Source organism: Protopterus annectens, chromosome 5.part0 (genome assembly GCF_019279795.1).
Source record: "Protopterus annectens isolate FY-2018-M chromosome 5.part0, PAN1.0, whole genome shotgun sequence".
Classification (NCBI taxonomy): Eukaryota; Metazoa; Chordata; order Ceratodontiformes; family Protopteridae; genus Protopterus; species Protopterus annectens.
In genome coordinates this window covers 1,180,443,575-1,180,461,148 of record NC_056735.1, presented here as the reverse complement: position 1 = coordinate 1,180,461,148, position 17,574 = coordinate 1,180,443,575, and the positions used below count along the sequence as shown (strand labels likewise).

The window sequence follows — 17,574 nt, the reverse complement described above, 5'->3', positions numbered from 1 at the left end:
AAGTTGTTGAGGATAATTTTTTGAAGTTCATGGTTGTCTTCTGTAGATTCAGGGAAGTTTCAGCTGAGGATTGTTCTGTGTGGAATTTTTGAAGTACAGAAGGTGATAAGGGATGAAGTGACACAATAGTTACATATGACATTAGACAGGAATTGGTTTAGTATGTTTGTTATAATAAGATCAAGAAGTGTACACAACTGATTATTCAATCTCATCTGCTAGGGGCTGAGACTAATGAGGCTATTTTTGAGCTACATATCTAAGTATCTGGTTTATTTTAGGTCCAGGAAAGTCATTGTGTTAAATTTCCTTAGTTTCGTTAACTTATTTAAGTCAGAAAGGTATAGAATGCTGTGTATAATATTGTTCATAATGTTTAGGTTTGTTGGGGGTGGCAGGCATGCTATTGCAATATTAAATGCAGTTGATTGGCTGATTTGTAGTTATTTTAAAATCCAGTTAGGAGAGTCTGTTTTTGGGTTATGGATTAGATCTCTAAGATACTTCTTTATGCCCAGTAGTACCCAACATCCAGTTTTGTAACCCATGCAGTTATTAGTGAATATGTCATAGTTTGACGGGATGAATTGTGAGGGGGGATTGGTTTGATCTTAGCCAGCTTCTGAATTCTTTACTAAATATGGGTTGTGTATTTAAACACACAGTTTACGGTATCTCATTTATTATGTAAGTTCTGGACAATAATTTGGAAACTTGTGATGTGTTTTCAGGGAGGAAAAGTAGTAGGGGCAAATGAGGTACGTGAGCCTGGGTTTCGATTAATGTTAACAGAAACTATTAATTTCTGGTTTCAGATAAAGAGTAGAGCAAATAAAAAGGACATAAAATTATATTTCCTGTGGTGGATTATATGAGTTTTAACTTGGATTTATTTATTTACTTATTTATTAAAATGTATAAATCTGAGTAGAGCACTGATTACAAATGATCAGTTTCAGTCTTAGTGCAGGAAAGTATTATAGTTTTTTCCTCAATTTTTTTTTATTTTTCAAATACTTTTAAATGAATTCCATAATATTTATACATAACATCTTAAATAACTATGTACACTATTTACATTAGCCTGACACTATAACAGAACTTAATGTATACAGTCACTTTATAAGTATGTCCAATCCATTATCAGAGTGTCTGATCATTTATTGTATAGTGTCAATCAATAAGACTTTTCCCCAAGGGTTGTTGATAAATGGCTTTGATTAAATTCTTAGTTCTTTAATGTTAATTTCCAATAATCCTGTGGTCTTCAGTAGGCTGCAGAAGTCTTCCAAAGTTGGTATTGTGCTTGTATTCCATCTTCTTGTTATACACTTTCTTGAAATTGCAAGTATAGTCCATACTTAATACATGTTTGACCTATTCAAATGAGGACCTTCGTTCACATTTAATAATACAAGAGCTTTAGTTAAATAAAATGATTCATTAAATAAAGCTTGTAGAAAGTTATTAATACAATTCCAAAATGGCTTAATTTGAACACAATCAAAGAAAATGTGGTTCCACTCTGCATTGTGCACTTCCTCACATCTCCAACATATTCCTTGTATGGAAGAACTAATTTTACTGATTCTGTCTGTGGTTAAGAATGCTCTGTGCAAGAATTTCCAATTAAAAACTTTCCAATATTGTGTAAAGGATGTATATTTTATCAATAATAAGATATTTGTTTTAATATCTTCAGTTAATTGTGTTGAGTGTCCTTTTGTTATATATTTCCAATATGAGGTTTTGGCTGTTGTTTTATAGTTTATCAGTATTTTGTAAAATTTTGAAATACTGTTTCCAATGTCACAGTCATTATATATGATTTCATATATGTATTTCATAAATTTAGGTATTTCTTCAAATGAAGAATTGTTAATTATTCTACTTAAGTCTTGCACATATGACAGAATACTCTGTAACGTTAGTCAGTCCTGTTGTGGAATTTTGTGTGTTGTTTTTATTAGTTGCATATCTAAAACTTTTAGTTCTTTGATACATTGGAGCCAACAAACAAATCCTTTCCGTTCCCAGGAATTAATAATTTCTCTATATATTTTATGTGGAAAGTTCTTTGTGATAATAAATGGTGTTAAAAGATCAAACCAGATTTTTAAATCTATATTTGCATTAATCATTTTCCTAAATGAGTCAATGTAATAATTAATCATAAGAGTTTTAGTGGGCTTAGTTATGTTATATTGCATACTAATGCATAATATGTGCCATGGCAAATTGTTTTTTTGTGTTATTTGAAATTTTTTTGTAAATCAAATTCATGTATTGATATTACAATTAGTAATTCTTTCCAATTTGCTGAGTAATGTGGACTTATCCAATCTGAGATTGTTTTAGATATTGATGCTTTTATATATGTTTCTATATCAGGAAAGTTTAATCCTCCCTGTTTCCATGGTCTGATATGATGTATTAAAGCTATTCTCTTTCTTTTTGGAAACCATAAAATTTTATTAGGCATGAGTTTGTTTTTTTAAGTATATTCCTTTCTGGTAACAGTTGCATTGCCAAAGCTATATATAGGATCTTGGGTAGTAAAACCATTTTTATTTATTGTAGTCTATCTTCAAATGTTAATATTATTTTGTTCCACTTTTCTACAGAGATTTTAATTGTGTTGATGGTATTATTGTAGTTTTTTGAGACTAATTCATTATTATCCTTGCATAACTAAATTCCTAGATATTTTAAGGCAGATTCTTGTTTCCCTATGATGTGATGATTCCCCCTTAATCTGCAGTTCTTTTTTTATTTAAAAATAAAAAAAATTATTTTGATTTATTGAAATGGAGTCCTGAAGTCATGTAAAATTTGTCAATATACCTAATTCTTTTAATGTCTCTTTTGTATTAGATAATGTTAGTAATAGAATCTGCCAATATTTCAATAGCCAGAGCAAATAGAATTGGTGACATGGGACATCCTTGTTTAGTGCCTTTTGTTGTATGTATAGATTCAGAGGTAAAAGGACCTAACTTAACATACGCTAAATTATTTGTATATATATTCTTTAGGAGATGAACAAAGGATGCAGGAAATTCAAATAGTATTAGGATTTTGAATAAATAGTCCCAATTTAGGGAATCAAAGACTTTCTCTATATATAAGCCAATTATGAGTGTTTATTTTCTTTATTAACATAACCTATAAGATAAATTATCCTTTTAATATTGTCATGTTTGTGTCTATGATATATAAATCCAGTTTGATCATTATTTATTGTTTTGGACAGTGGTATTTTCATTTGATTGGTTAATATTGTCATAAATATCTTATAGTCATTAAGTCATTATTTAATAATGATATCGATCTATATGAGTTGCAGAGGTTTGGGGATTTGTTTTCCTTTAGGATTGGTGTGATTAAGGAATATCTCCAAGAGGGTGGTATTAAAGCTTATGACTGAATTTCTAATAGAGTTTTATGGAAGAAGGATAGTATCTTTGAAGGAAAATGTTTATATAGTTTCATAATTATGCCATTTATACCTGGAACTTTATTATTTTTGCCCTCTTTTATTGTATCTGTAATTTCTTTTTGGGATATGGGTGCTTGCAGATCTAGTTTTAATTTTTCTGGTATTTTTTATATTAGAACATTTTTCATCTAGATTTAATTAATTGAGATGTATGTTTTCTTTTTGGAAATGTTCCATATAGTGATTTCTATAGGCATCAAGAATGTCACCTATATCCGAGACATTTTCGCTTTCTTTTCATTGAAGATACTTTTAATGTTATTAGCTTTTGATTGTGATTTGATTCTTGTGGATAAATTATGTAGATATTTGGGAGAAGTGGCCAATGTATTCATTTTTTGTTTTTCTAAAGCTAAACTAGTTGTATGTGTTAGAATTTCATTGTATGTATTGTTTAATACTTCTACTTTCTTTTTCATCTCCAAATGATTTTGATTTTTTTTCAGCTTTTACTGACAAAAGTTTGGATTGTAGATCTATTAATTCAGAATCCCATTCTCTGATTTTTGTTTTATACCAAGTTAGGGTTTTACCATATATGTAAGCTTGTAATGAGTCCTATATCATTATTTTATTTATCTCTGTGGTGTAATTAATATCTAGGAAGAACTGTAATTCAGATAATAACCAGTGTTTGAACTTTTTAATTTTAGTTATATATGCTGGAATTCTGGAGTTAAAGATTAATGGTTTGTACCCATTTTGAAGTTTTAGTATCAATGAATTGTGGTCTGAAAATGGGAAGGGAGTGATTGAGAAATTAATGATTTTAGAGTGTAAGTCATGGGCAGCAAATATTTTATATCTTCTAGTTTGGGTACCAAATCTGTGATCTTAATGAGAAAACAACACAGATTTATCTTTTTATAAATTTGAAAGTATCTACAAGATGAAATTATTCTACCCACTTGCTTAAAGCTTTTGATACAGCAGATGTACGCAGTGGGCTTTTATTTGTAGTTTCAGAAATATCAAATATACAATTAAAATCTCCTCCTAATATTAAATTGCCTTTATAATTATTGGAGAGGAAATCAAAGTTTTTTTTAACAGTTCCTGTTCCAGTGCCTGAGAACAAGTATAGATTGACTAGGGTCCATATTATGTTATTATATTTAACTATTACTAATGCCATAAGGCCTTCTTTATCTTCATACTTATAAATTATTTCTGGGTTAATCATATTTGTTTTCCATAAAATTGTTACCCCTTTTGTCTTTGTCTTATAAGTGGATTGCACCAATATCATATATTCCTTAGGATTCCATTTGTATTTGTCATTTGTTTTGAAATGAGTTTCTTGAAGGAAAACTATTTCTGCTTTGTTCAGTTTTAAATATTTCAGTAGATTTGATCTCTTGCTAGGATTGTATAAGCCATTGGTATTTAAAGATAATAAAGTTAAATCTATCTTAGGTTATTTAGACTATGTATTTTTTTTTTGTTTTATTGTGACTATTAAACATTTTCCTCTGATAACTATAAAGTGTATGTTTGAGCTTTTAAAGGAAATTATCAGTTTTATACTTTGAGTGTTTACCAATAAAGTAATGTTTTGGTCAGGCATACTAAAATGTTTTTGTGAAATAAATTTAAATTAATAAATGTTAACAAAACTAAGATCCACACTAGCTATGGAATGAAAATCATTCCTAATCTGATGGATTAACCTAAATCCATCAGATTATCACTCATACCTTGACAATCCAGAACATCTGAGCTCCATAAATTTAATTATCATATGGAAAATAGTTATAATAGGAATAAGCAATATTTATATTATTTTGAACAAATATAGTACTGTTGTAGATTAGTCAGAATTCTAATACAGTATAAATGTCTACCTATTGTATAAGCAATTAATATTTACATGGAAGATAGATGACAAGCAATTCAATCATAGTAAAGTAAGATGTATCATATATAAAACCTCAGTAAAAGATTATACCATGCAGTTATTTAACATAGTGACCCTTATTGATGAAGTCTTTCAAAACATATCACTTAATATAAATAGATGGTAATAATATTTATACATAATGTTTATAATACAGTGTATTTTACTGGATATATCAAAAGTTATATTTTATTGTTTGCCAGCATTTAAGTAATCACTTTGTTTGTTGCTAACTTACTTAAAGCATCAAGTTTGTTTTATGTGAACATTGATGAAAGTTAGTGGATTTTAATTATCAGTGCATCCCTCTTCCCCCCATTTCCTACACATAAGGATTTTCATATCTCTCATTTCTTATTATAAAATGAGTGAAATTATAGGTTAAAAACAACAAATTCACTTGTTGTGATTACTGATTACAAGTTCCCTTACCATATTCATAAATTGCCATGTTATGGCATATACTGAAAATTTTTATATTTAAATGGCAACATTATATTTTGTATAATCAGCAAAGGTTAAACTGAATGTCTATTGTCAATTTAATACTATTTGTTCAGAATATGATTGTTACATTCTGTGACATTTCAAGTTCAGGCTTCTATTGTTTCCCTTGAACTAATTTGTCAGTTTGATGTCATGTATAAAACATTAGTTACCTTGATAACCACTTAAATATTATAAATGGTCAAGATGGGTTACGGAAAATACAATTCAAGTTAAAGCAATTGCATGACTTGTTATGCACATTTACTTATATAAGAAAATCATTATGCTTCCCCTTGATGTTCAATGTGGTGTATGTCATTTATGACAAGTTAAAACAGTAGTGTTATTACACACAAGCCCATGTTATTAAATCCTGTCTTTAATATCTAAATTCAGCAGACTGCTTCATCTTATATGATGATTGTATATTTTATGTCTAGATTTACTAAAATCATACATTACATAACTGTTGTGGTTTTTTTTGGCTGTTGCTTAGTTATTTGAGAGACCACAAGCTATAATGCTTATTCTTATTATTAGCTCCTTCTGAGCATATTTATACAGTCCATAGGCTTTAAATTTTGAGACCCTTCTAGTTTCTTATTTATTATACGCATATTTCCATCCTTACATACACACATATCATTACTTCAAGCATGGGAAACAATGCCCATGCAGTTTTGTCAGAATACTATTCACTAATTCATGCGGTGTGTTTCCAGGCTGTTCTTAAAATATCCAAACCAATGTTTGTCCTGTTCCATTTTACCAGACTGTTCTATGCAGTGGCCACTCTACCTATGAACAACACATTTCATTCCCTCAGATATTTCCATGAAAGAAATTTGATGACTCTCTAGCACTTCCTGGCAACCCTAAACACCCCTAGAATCAGCTATCCCCATATGCCCAACACATCCAAGCAAGCTGTCCTCCCAGACCACTGCAAAGGATATTGCACAAGACCAAATTCTCTTAGTCTTTCACAATAACTCAGACTTCCATTCTTATGTAAGTCCTTTATGTGTTTAGACCAAAATACACTTTAAATATAAAAATTGCACTTGTTATTTATTTATTTTATTTTTTTTTATTTTTTTTATCAAGAATCAAATTAATGAGCTAAACGAAGTGTTGGGAGACCATCAATATGTGTACATGTGGTTTAAAACAGCCCTTTTATTATATATATATATTTTTTAAAAACCAAAAACTTCATTGCTGAGAATCATCTTGGAGGCTCCTCAGAGCCATTAAGCATTATCGTCACTCTGTCTCCATTACCATAGCAACCTGGGAGTGTCTGTTTCTGTTAATGTGTCTGTGTACTGTATACCAGAGGCTCACAATGCACCTGAAGCAAAGCTTCACTTCACTGCAACTTCAAACCTAAACTCCCTCACTTTCAGCGAGGCAGCAACCAGGAAAAGAACAGAGAGCAAACAAAAAAAAAAAAAACTCCCAACAAGCTGACACAAGTAATAACAGCCACGCATTCTTCCAGCCTTCCCACCTCTCACTCGGCAGATGTATGTATAAACAAACTATTCTCTGCCAAAATATCCAAAATCACAGTTTTATCCACCCTCTGGCTTAAACACCAAATGTATCTTCCTAATACACAAGCCGCAACCCACAGCTTCCGGGAGACAAAAACGCCAACATACAACAGCTGCCAGAGACAGCTGCATCCATGCACACCATGTCAAAAAACACTTAAAGCTATTATACCTGCCATAATTGATATTAACTATGTTTAGACAATAATAATGACATTTGTACTAGCTGCCAGACACAGCTACATCCATGCACACAATATCAGGATTGATCAAACAGCACTCGTAGCTGTGATACCTGCCATAATTAATATTAACTATACTTAGAATAATGATGACGTTTGTACTAAGAGCTTGCTACTATTACTTAGCTAGGATATGCATGGCATCACTAAATCATACTTTAACTGAAGAAGCCATTAGTCTCCATGACAGCATTTTTTAAAACACTCTGCTGTTACTGCTATTATATATGATGTTAATTTGTTACATTTGAATCTCAACTCTGATGAATGGTACCTCGTTGAATTAGTTAATTAATTACTTAAATTATTATAAGTAAAATCAATGAAAAATGAACAAGATACGTATTCAGTGAGTTCAAGTAGGGGAATAGAAACTTTGTATTATATGTTGTTTTGTTTGGCTTATATAATACATTATTTCTTTCCCAATAATGTAAATAGTAACTCATCTTGACCTACCTTTGTTTGTGAAGAATTATTGGACTCTTTGAACGTTCTGAATAAATCATTACAGTTTCTCAGTTGTTTAAGAAACCCTCCTTTTTTTAAAAAATAAAAACAGATGACAAGTGATGTACCATATTAATTGATACTTTGAGAGATGTAGTTGTAAGAGTTATTTTTTGGGACAGCTATCTTGGACTAAGTTTTTTGTTTCTTCTTTCTAGCATCAGTCCAAGGATTTGTTTCTTTTATTCTTTTAAGAGTAGGGGCCATCCATTCCATTTCTTCTGGGATAGACACTGTGTTGTTGTTTTTGATGAATATAGTAGCTTCATCTAAGTCATTAAAGGTTCTCATCTCACTGGCAAAAAGTATTTTTATCTTGGTTGGAAAGGCCAGTTGTGTGCTTTAATGTTGTTTTCTTTTGACAGTTTTATTATTGGCCAGACATTTTTCCTTTGTTCTACTGTTCTGGAAGAATAGTTATTGTCAAACCTTATCAGGGTTTGATTGTATTTTAAGGGTGATTTTCTCCAAGCAGATTTTAATATTATAGGAGGCACCAGACCAAGGCAGGTGAAGATAAAGTTCAGTTTTAATCCATAGACAAAGTACAAACAATGGTGAGTGCTTTCATAGCAAGAGCTACTTCATCAGACAGTTAAAATCATTACTCACTCAAATTTAAAAGTTACAAACAGACAATCAGAATCAAAGTTCAATTAAGACAATACTATTAAGCTGTAAATTAAAAACAATATAATAGACATACTTAAAGTGACAATTCTAGTCTGTAGTCGTAGAATAAACCTATAAAATATATTTAAAATTACATTTAAAATTTTTTATCTGCGCAATGGTTTATGAGTAAGTACAGGTTTAATAGAAACTTTGTCATTTAGCCCCCTGCCTATATTAGCCCGCATCCTAATGATCCATTCAAGTTCCTTATTTTCTACCAGGTTCTTTATAGGTCCACCTCTACAACCTATTTTGACTTTCTCTACTACCATGAATTTAAATGTGTGTGTCGTATCTGATGCCATCACATGTCTTGCTAGAACAAAAGGTAAAGTATATATAATTATACAATTGTTGAGACTATAAAGGAATTATATACAGTCCTAACAATAAACAAAGATATATGAGAATTCTGTAGAGTCATAGAGACAGGTGAGCAGGTTTATAAAACATACAGTTATATACAGATGAATATAACATTTAATATAGGGTTAAACAGATGGCTGAACTTCTTACATTAAGGATCTAGAGTCTCAAGTACTTTAGCAGTTTATCAGTATGACAAGAGGTTTAAGTACAGAGGGGTTAGAGCAGTGGGAATAGTCGGCAGGAAGGGAATACTGAGATATTTTCTAAAAGAGGTTTTGAAGGACGGATGCAGCCTTACATTTTATATTAAGATCCCTTTCATTTAGAATTCTGTCTGTTTATAAAATTACTTTTGCACTATTACTCTCTCCTTCTCTTTTAGTTGTTTTAGTGAATTCATTTTGGGTGGGGTTGACCTTAGCCTTATTGCATTAGATTAGGCAAAGTTTAAAGGCTTTGTACACTTATTTTATTTCACGTAATAATTTGCTGATGTTTTCACTTGAGTATTTAATGTAAGGACATGATGGCTGTTATGTTCTAAGCTACCAAAATGATAATATTTTCTGGTAGCCAGTTATAGTGCAAGTCTAAATTATTAATTGGTGTAAAATAAAGAAGGTGTGGTTGGACCCTGCCCTGGTTTTATTATTGCCAAGAAACATACAATTTGCCAAGACAAGGGAATGCTTTTCCTAGTTAAGAATTGCTCATAATGGTTGCAGGGACAGGCAGATGAAGAGAGTATTCTTTGTATACCTCTGCATGTCACCTACATGAGGAAATCACTGCCATGCTTTTCATTAATAATGACTGTGACTTTGGTGCTTATCTTGTGGGCTAAATAAAATGGGGTTAGTTAGTGTGCTAAGACATTGGTGCCATATAGTATCAGTTGTGTTATTTTTTCAATTAAGATGATAAACGATAGCAGTACCTAAGTGATCCTAAAATGCTATTTGGAGAAGTGACCAGGTGATTTTTAATGGGGTTGTTTTATTTTAGTTATCAACTTTTTGGCTGATCATTTCTTAATTTTGACTGTTGTGGCTTTGGGACAGCCCTCAGGAAAAAAAGGATTTAAGTACAAAATGTATTAATTTCTAGTATTTGCCGAATATTATGGTTCTAAATTGGCTTACCCAAGCCTCCACAGCTGCCCTAACTAGTTTTGTCAGGCATTCAGACATCCATTTATTTTACTTTCTGTACATTCTCTGAGGTATTCCATGACACTAATGCTCAGACTTAGCCAACGTGGGCAGCAGATGTTGCTTACTTGTCTAACAGTATATTATACACTGTTTTTTAATAGTGATCAAAGTAAGTATTTTAACAATAAATGGCATAAAATTGCCAGGACCTGCATAAGTCATTTTAAAATACATCCCTTGAATGTATGAGAAGGGTGTCATCTGATAGGTATAATGGAATTGTGTGTGTCATGGACTGACTAAAGTATTTTATGTGATGTTAATGGTCATATCCTTTTCATGCATGTCTTGGTTAGCAATCAGGTGATAGGAGTACAGAAGCTACAATGATGGGACATCACTAAACCCACCCAGATGATGTCTTTCTAGCAGCCATATTTTTCTTGTGTAATGACCCAGGTATGACTAGCAGGCTGTTAGTTGGAGCACTACCTAGACAGAGAAGGTACTAAACCAAACAGCTGTTTTTCTGGGACACCCATATTTTGTGCATTAGCTTAAAGACCTCTTTCCATTAGCACCAGGTTTCTGGCTATGAAGTAAGTGTAGTGATGTAAATTTATGTACCTCTAGGGTTCAGCTTTTTGGTACTATTTTGTAATTTGCCTTAGTTTCATTATATATTGCATAACAAGGTTGAATGCATATACCTGTAACATGGAGAGCATTAATCTGTTTATATGATGCTGTTTGATTTATTAAAGTTCTTCTTCATTTTTCTGCAGCCTGATGACATGAACTATGCTTCACAACAGCAAGTATACCAGGATATTGGGGAAGAGATGCTGCTACATTCCTTTGAAGGCTATAATGTATGCATCTTTGCCTATGGACAGACAGGAGCTGGTAAATCATATACCATGATGGGCAAACAAGAAAAAGACCAGCAAGGAATCATTCCACAGGTAACAGCACAAGCTGATTCTGTTTCTGGGGAGATGGGGTACAGGGCAGCACAGTGTTGTTATTATATTATATATGGCCAAAGCTTAAACAGGTAACCATTTGAAATGGCAAAACCCACTTGAACAAGTCCAGAAAAACAGAGACTGAATGGCTGGAAAACGGGCTTGTATACATTACATATACTAAGTCTGAGATGGTCCTTTCACAGAATATTCCCTTTTATCTAATACATACATACATTCCCTTTTATCTAATACATACATACATACATATATACATTTGAGGGGTATGAGGACTTGCCCCTTGCTAAAAAGAACTTTAAAGAAGCAGAGAGATCTTTAAGATTTGTTCATTTCATGGGTTTTTGGTCTTTTTTCAGCTTGTTGACACTTGTCTGACATTTCAATAGGGAGAAGCTTAAACACATATTATATACTAAACTTATTTATTTTCATAGACTCATAGATATTTTAAGGTCACTGAGTCTCATGAATATCCACCAGTACTTGCTAATATCCTTAGACATCACCTCCTTTCTCCAGGACACCTATACCAATCAATCCCGGAGTACATTTTTGAATACCCATCCAGTCTTCAGATTATGTTTAAAGGATGACAATGAGTCGTACTGCTTCATATGCAGGGAAGTTTATTCCAGAGGTCATACTGCTTCATATGCAGGGAAGTTTATTCCAGAGGTCATACTGCTTCATATGTAGGGAAGTTTATTCCAGAGGTTTCTGAGGCATTGGGTTATAAACCTGTTCCTTCACTGGATTTTATTTGTCTGTTGGTGAAGATTTAGGTCTCTGGTCCTAGAAGTGATGGAAATGTTTAACTTGCAGAGAAACAGGGGGTCCAGGACAGAGATCTTCCCTCAAAAGTGTATAAGGCACTAAATAAAAGGATAGAGCTTCAAGCCTCTCTTGGTAACTCAGTAACTTTAAGCTTGTGATCTTTTTGGTCAGGAACCTTTGAGGTCTTTCTAATGGTTTGACATGTTTATTGAGGCACACCACAAAAGGGATGTTGTACTCAATAACTGGCTCAGTTATTGAAGAGTATGAGGGGAATGATTACCTCTTTAGACCTTCGTGATCATCTTTTGGTTATTACATGGACTAAATAAAAGGATTCCCTGATAAACATGATGGCCAAAAGAGAGGGCTCTATCACCCCATGTACGTAGGATCATGGCTACATTTTTGTATTGTAGTGGTGTGTTGTCTATAGTCTGTAGAATATGAGAAGGAAAGTGGTGGCCACCTACCAGAAGTGATGATTAAAAGAAAAAATCTGAGAAGTTTATACACTTATCATTTTTTAAAATTAATTTCTACGTGATGTCATTCTTTTCATTTCCGTGCCTGTTTGGATGAGTTCCAACTGTTTGTGGTATAAACTGCTTCAGTTTACAAAGCAGAGCACCTGTATGACACTGTTCAAGAGGAACCTAGATGAGTGGATGGGGGACTGTAAATTCTTACCAGGGATAACACCCACAACACTTCTGGACATGAGCAGTTATCACTAAATGCAAGCTTGGGTATTGACTAGTACCTGTACGGTATTATAGTGGGTTGAAACGGCTAGGCTTAAAATGACCTCCAGGTCGATAGCCTAGTAATCTCCTATGATCCTGTGGCTCCTATGATCTGCTTACTCTGTTCATAGGTTCATAGGTAGGTACTAGGCTATCAACCCAAGGGCCTACGTAAGCCTAGCCAACAAGGTTCCCTGGCTTACGCCACCCAAGAAAGTTATTTTCCTTTGCCACTGTCGGGGTGTATTTCCTATTTCCCATCCACTCATCAAGATTTTTCTTGAAGAGTGCTAATGAAGAACTTTGCTTGACATAGATGGGTAGCCTGTTCCAGAGTATGGGAAGTCTCTGGGACAGTAATCTATCCCTCCAGCATGTCCTGTTTATTGTGGTGACAAGGTTTAGGTCCCTAGAGCATGTAGCTCAGAGGGATTGGGATTTCTTTAGGTGCAGCATGTCCAACAGCTCTGGGTTTGACATAGCTTTATATGTTAGGCAGAGATCACCTCAGAGTAGGTGATATGCTACGGAGTAAAGCTAGAGTTTTTTGAGGCGGTCAGTGTAGGGCATTTGTTTGAGTCCAGTAATCCTCTTTGTGAGGTATTTCTGTGGTCTTTCCAGCTGCTGCAGATGTCTTGTGAGGTACATTCCAAAAGGGGTGTTGTACTCTATAATGGGTCTAATGAGTGTCGAGTAGAGGGGAACAATGACCTCTTTTTTCCTGGATGAGAACCCTTTTATGATGAGGTGTGCCACGTAGAAGGACTTCCTGACTACTGTGGCGATGTGACTATCAAAGGAGAGACTACTGTCCACCTGGGTCCCAAGGCCTCTTATCACGCATTTGGTGTTAAGTAGATTTCTGCCTGTGTGGTAGTTCATGGGTACAGAGTTTTTACCAAAGGGGATGACACTGCACTTTTTGGTATTGAGCTTGAGACCATGGCTCTGACACCAGGCATCTGTCTCAGCAAGGCCCTTCTGTAGGATGTCCACATCGTTTGGGGACTTGACTATGGCTCCTAGTTTGCAGTCATCTGCGAACTTCATTAACCAGAGGCCTTCTGTGTTAGCCTGTACATCAGAGAAGTAGATACCAAACAGGAGAGGTCCCAGGACGGAACCCTGTGGTACTCCACTTGTCATTGCTTTTCTGTCAGATTTGGAGTCTGCAACTTTAACAGTGTGGGTTCTGTCAGTGAGCCAGTTGGCAACCCATCTTGTGACGTAGGGATTTATACCTAGTTTAGTGAGTTTAGCTATAATTCAAGAATGGGGGATGGTGTCGAAAGCCTTGGCGAGGTCAATATAAGCTGTGTGAACCACCTTACCCTCATCTACGGCTTTGGTGACTGCCTCACAGAAGTTGATCAGATTCAGGAGGCATGATATACCTTTCACAAATCCAAACTGGGTGGGATCCAGAGTTTGGAGGTTACCAATGTCTTTGTTTATGAGTTCCATGATGATACATTCCATGGCCTTGTAGACGAGGCTCATCAGGCTAATAGGTCGTTAGTTCCCAGGATCAGTGGTGGCTCCCCCTTTGTGGAGTGGGATAACTGTTGCTGTGCACCATTCAGTGGGCACAAAGTCTGATGCGAGGCTATTATTGAACACGGTGCTTAAGTGGGGAGCCAGTTCGTTCTGAATTTCGTGTAAAACGCAACCTGGGATGTTGTCCGGTCCCATAGATGCTGTGTTTTTGGCTTTAGAGAGTGCAGCTTTTACCTGTGTAGTTGTGATTACAGGGACTGTGCATTCTTCCTGTATAGATATGTGCCCTTTAGGGGGTGAGAGGGGGGTAAAGTTAGCACTGAACCTATCTGCCAGGATGTTGGCAATATCAGTTGGTTCTGTAATTTTCTTGCCTTTGTGCTGTAACTCAGAGCAGATCTGGGTGTTGCCATCGAGATTCTTGGCATAGCTATAGAATGCTTTGTGGTTGTCCTTGGAATTAGTAGCAATTTTGTTTTCGTAGCTAGCTTTGGAGGATCTTATAAGGGATCTCAGCATCTTACTGAGGCTGACCTGGGAGCTCCTCTACTCATGAGATTTTACTCTCTTTTGCAACAGTTTCTACCTTCTGTTGTACAGTTTGTTTATGGCAGGGGACCACCAGATTGGCTTCCTTTTTTTGGAGGATAGCATCTTGGTTTTGCTTGGGATAGCACGATCCATGCACTTGTGTAAGTGCTTATAGAGTGCATTTGTGTAGGATTCAGCAGTTGCAACTGTATTGTCCATCTGCATGGGTGTTATGAAGTTCACCACTTCGGTCTTAAGAAGCATGAAGTTGGCTTTGGAGAAATTTTTTACTGTGGTTTCCTTAATGGAGGGTGGGGGTGGGATGTGGATATCAAGGGTGATTAGCTTATGGTCAGATCGGACCAATGAGGAGTTGACTTCAGGTGTGGAACACCGGTCACTCATGTTGGTAATGACTAAGTCTAAGATAATGTTGCCCCTGGTGGGGGTGTGGATAAGTTGATCCAGGGCATTGGAATTTATGAATTCTGGAAAGTGTTGAGCTAAGGAGATGGTACATGAGTAGTTTTCTCAGTTAAAGGTTTGGTAGTTAAAGTCGCCTGTTATTAGGGTGCTTGGTTGAACCCTAATATTTTCCAATACATCAAGAAAAGTGGAGTGGGAATCCTGGGGCATGGTGGGGAATCTGTAGCAAGCTACAATTTGGATTGCAGTTTTGCCCAGAGTTAGTTGCACTTGGATAACCTCGGATGCATTATGCTGAGCAACTAGCCTGGAGGTGTGCATATCCTTAATGAATATGGACACAGCTCTGCCTTTGGTGTTTCGGTCCAGGTTACATGGCCGAAAAGTGTGGTATGAGTTATAGCCTTGTAGTGCAGGGATGCTCTCTGGAGCCTTAAGCCAGGTCTCAGTCACTGCACAGATATCGATGTTCTCTATTTTAAGGAGTGCCTCGAGTGAGTGCATTTTGAGATTTAGAGTTCTAGCATTGAGTAGCATTACCCTCAGTTTTTGCTTGCCTGTTCCTGTTATGGTGGTGAATTTGTTATTTGAACCTTGCCTAAAAAAGACACTATAGGCCAGTATCCGGAATCCCAGGGGTGACAGGTGCAAGCCATCTGTGGCAAAGCATCATGGTCTGTCGACCATGTCATCCCAAGCAGACAGATACTGGATCCCCTTAGAATGACACCAGAAGCTTAGCCAATTGTTGAAGTCAATCATTTTGTCCTTGTACTGCAGTATCATTCTGGGTGATGGCAGAATGCTACTCAGGGCTAGGGTCATACCGGCCTGGGCTACAAGATCGTTGAAGTGGAGACAGACTAATTCAATGCTCAAACTGCCATTAAGGCCAAGAATCCATGTTTGTCCTTCAGTCATTTGTAATATGAGGTCTTACAAAGAAGCGTATCTCAAATTATGCAGCGGAGTGGAAGAAATCTGGACAAAGCATGAAATAATGGGAGAACAAAGGCCTAAAAACAGGGACAGATTTTAAAGATTGCTCTTAGAAACTTAGATAATTGCTAAAATACAAGGATTTGTATAAGCGTGTATTTTCTGAAGGATTTGAAGTCTGAAACACAATTGCATGTCATTATCTACTGACTATAAATAATCAGTGATTTGCCAGAAAATTACAAAGCTTATGAGGAACAGACCAAAATATAAATAAGGCAAAAATCTGAACATTCTGCAGAAATCTGGACAGTTGAGCGGCACAGTGAGCACATTCTTCAACTACCTATCAGTGTATGGAGAGTTTGTTAGAAGCACTTTTAGTTTATGCTCTTGACATGAAAAAATCTTGTTCCTCCTGTATTTATACATTAGCATACTATAATTTCCCAGTGCTTCCATGTCAACCTGCACAGCAGTTTACTTATACAAAATGTACAGTGTGGTAATCAAGTCTTCTACAGAGAAGTACAATACACTTTCTTTAGTCATTGACTTAATCCCTAATTCAGGTTGATATGCACAACAGAGGAGGATTTTTTTGTCATGCAGATTTTCTTGATGTTCATCGTGTTACCCTGCTGCAGTCATCACACTTGGGTTATCCTGTCGTCAGGCGGTCCTGCAGTTGGCCGGAATTCCAAAGTCTTGGTCCGGCGTCGGTTGCTGTCGCTTCTTCCCTGACATGAGTGCGCCAGGGGTATATATAATGCATCCGACGCCATCTTCTTCAGTCTTTCTTGCCGCGCGGTGCCCGAAGCAGAAGCAGTTCGCAAGTGCCGGTCGGCCAACTCCTGAGATTTTCGAACTCGAATTTCAGACCGAAGTCTTCAATGAAGCTAAGTACCCCATTGGGGAAACTTTTCTTGCCTCAGACTGATGTCAGAAAAAGTTAAGAATTGTATTTCTTGTGGGAAGCAAATACCTCATAAGGATTTTCATTCTTACTGCATACCTTGCCTAAGCCCAGACCACGACGTCACTAGTTGTCATTTTTGTGCTAGGTTTAATAAGCGTACTATAAAAAGATGCTTTGATTTCGCATGACACTACTGCGATAGAAAATTTAACTAAACTATGCCGTCGGAGCAACCGACTACCGATGTGCACAAAAAACGCAAGGATAAGGACAGGCAGCCTAGACCCAAGCCAGACTCCGAGGCCTCGGCTGGTCCGGTCTCTGGTTCACCGGTCTTCAGTGAGGCTCCGACGCAGCCC

General features: G+C 35.6%; 1 protein-coding gene across 18 annotated transcripts in view; it reads left to right on the top strand.

Moving 5' to 3' along the window:
- The window catches only part of KIF1A (kinesin family member 1A), a 2,189,582-nt gene that overhangs the window by 674,067 nt on the left and 1,497,941 nt on the right, over window positions 1-17,574 (top strand). For all 18 annotated transcript variants that reach the window (XM_044071047.1, XM_044071036.1, XM_044071035.1 and 15 more), the window contains exon 4: window positions 11,180-11,359. In XM_044071047.1, coding sequence (XP_043926982.1) covers window positions 11,180-11,359 — 180 coding nt within the window. The remainder of the gene's footprint in view (window positions 1-11,179; window positions 11,360-17,574) is intronic.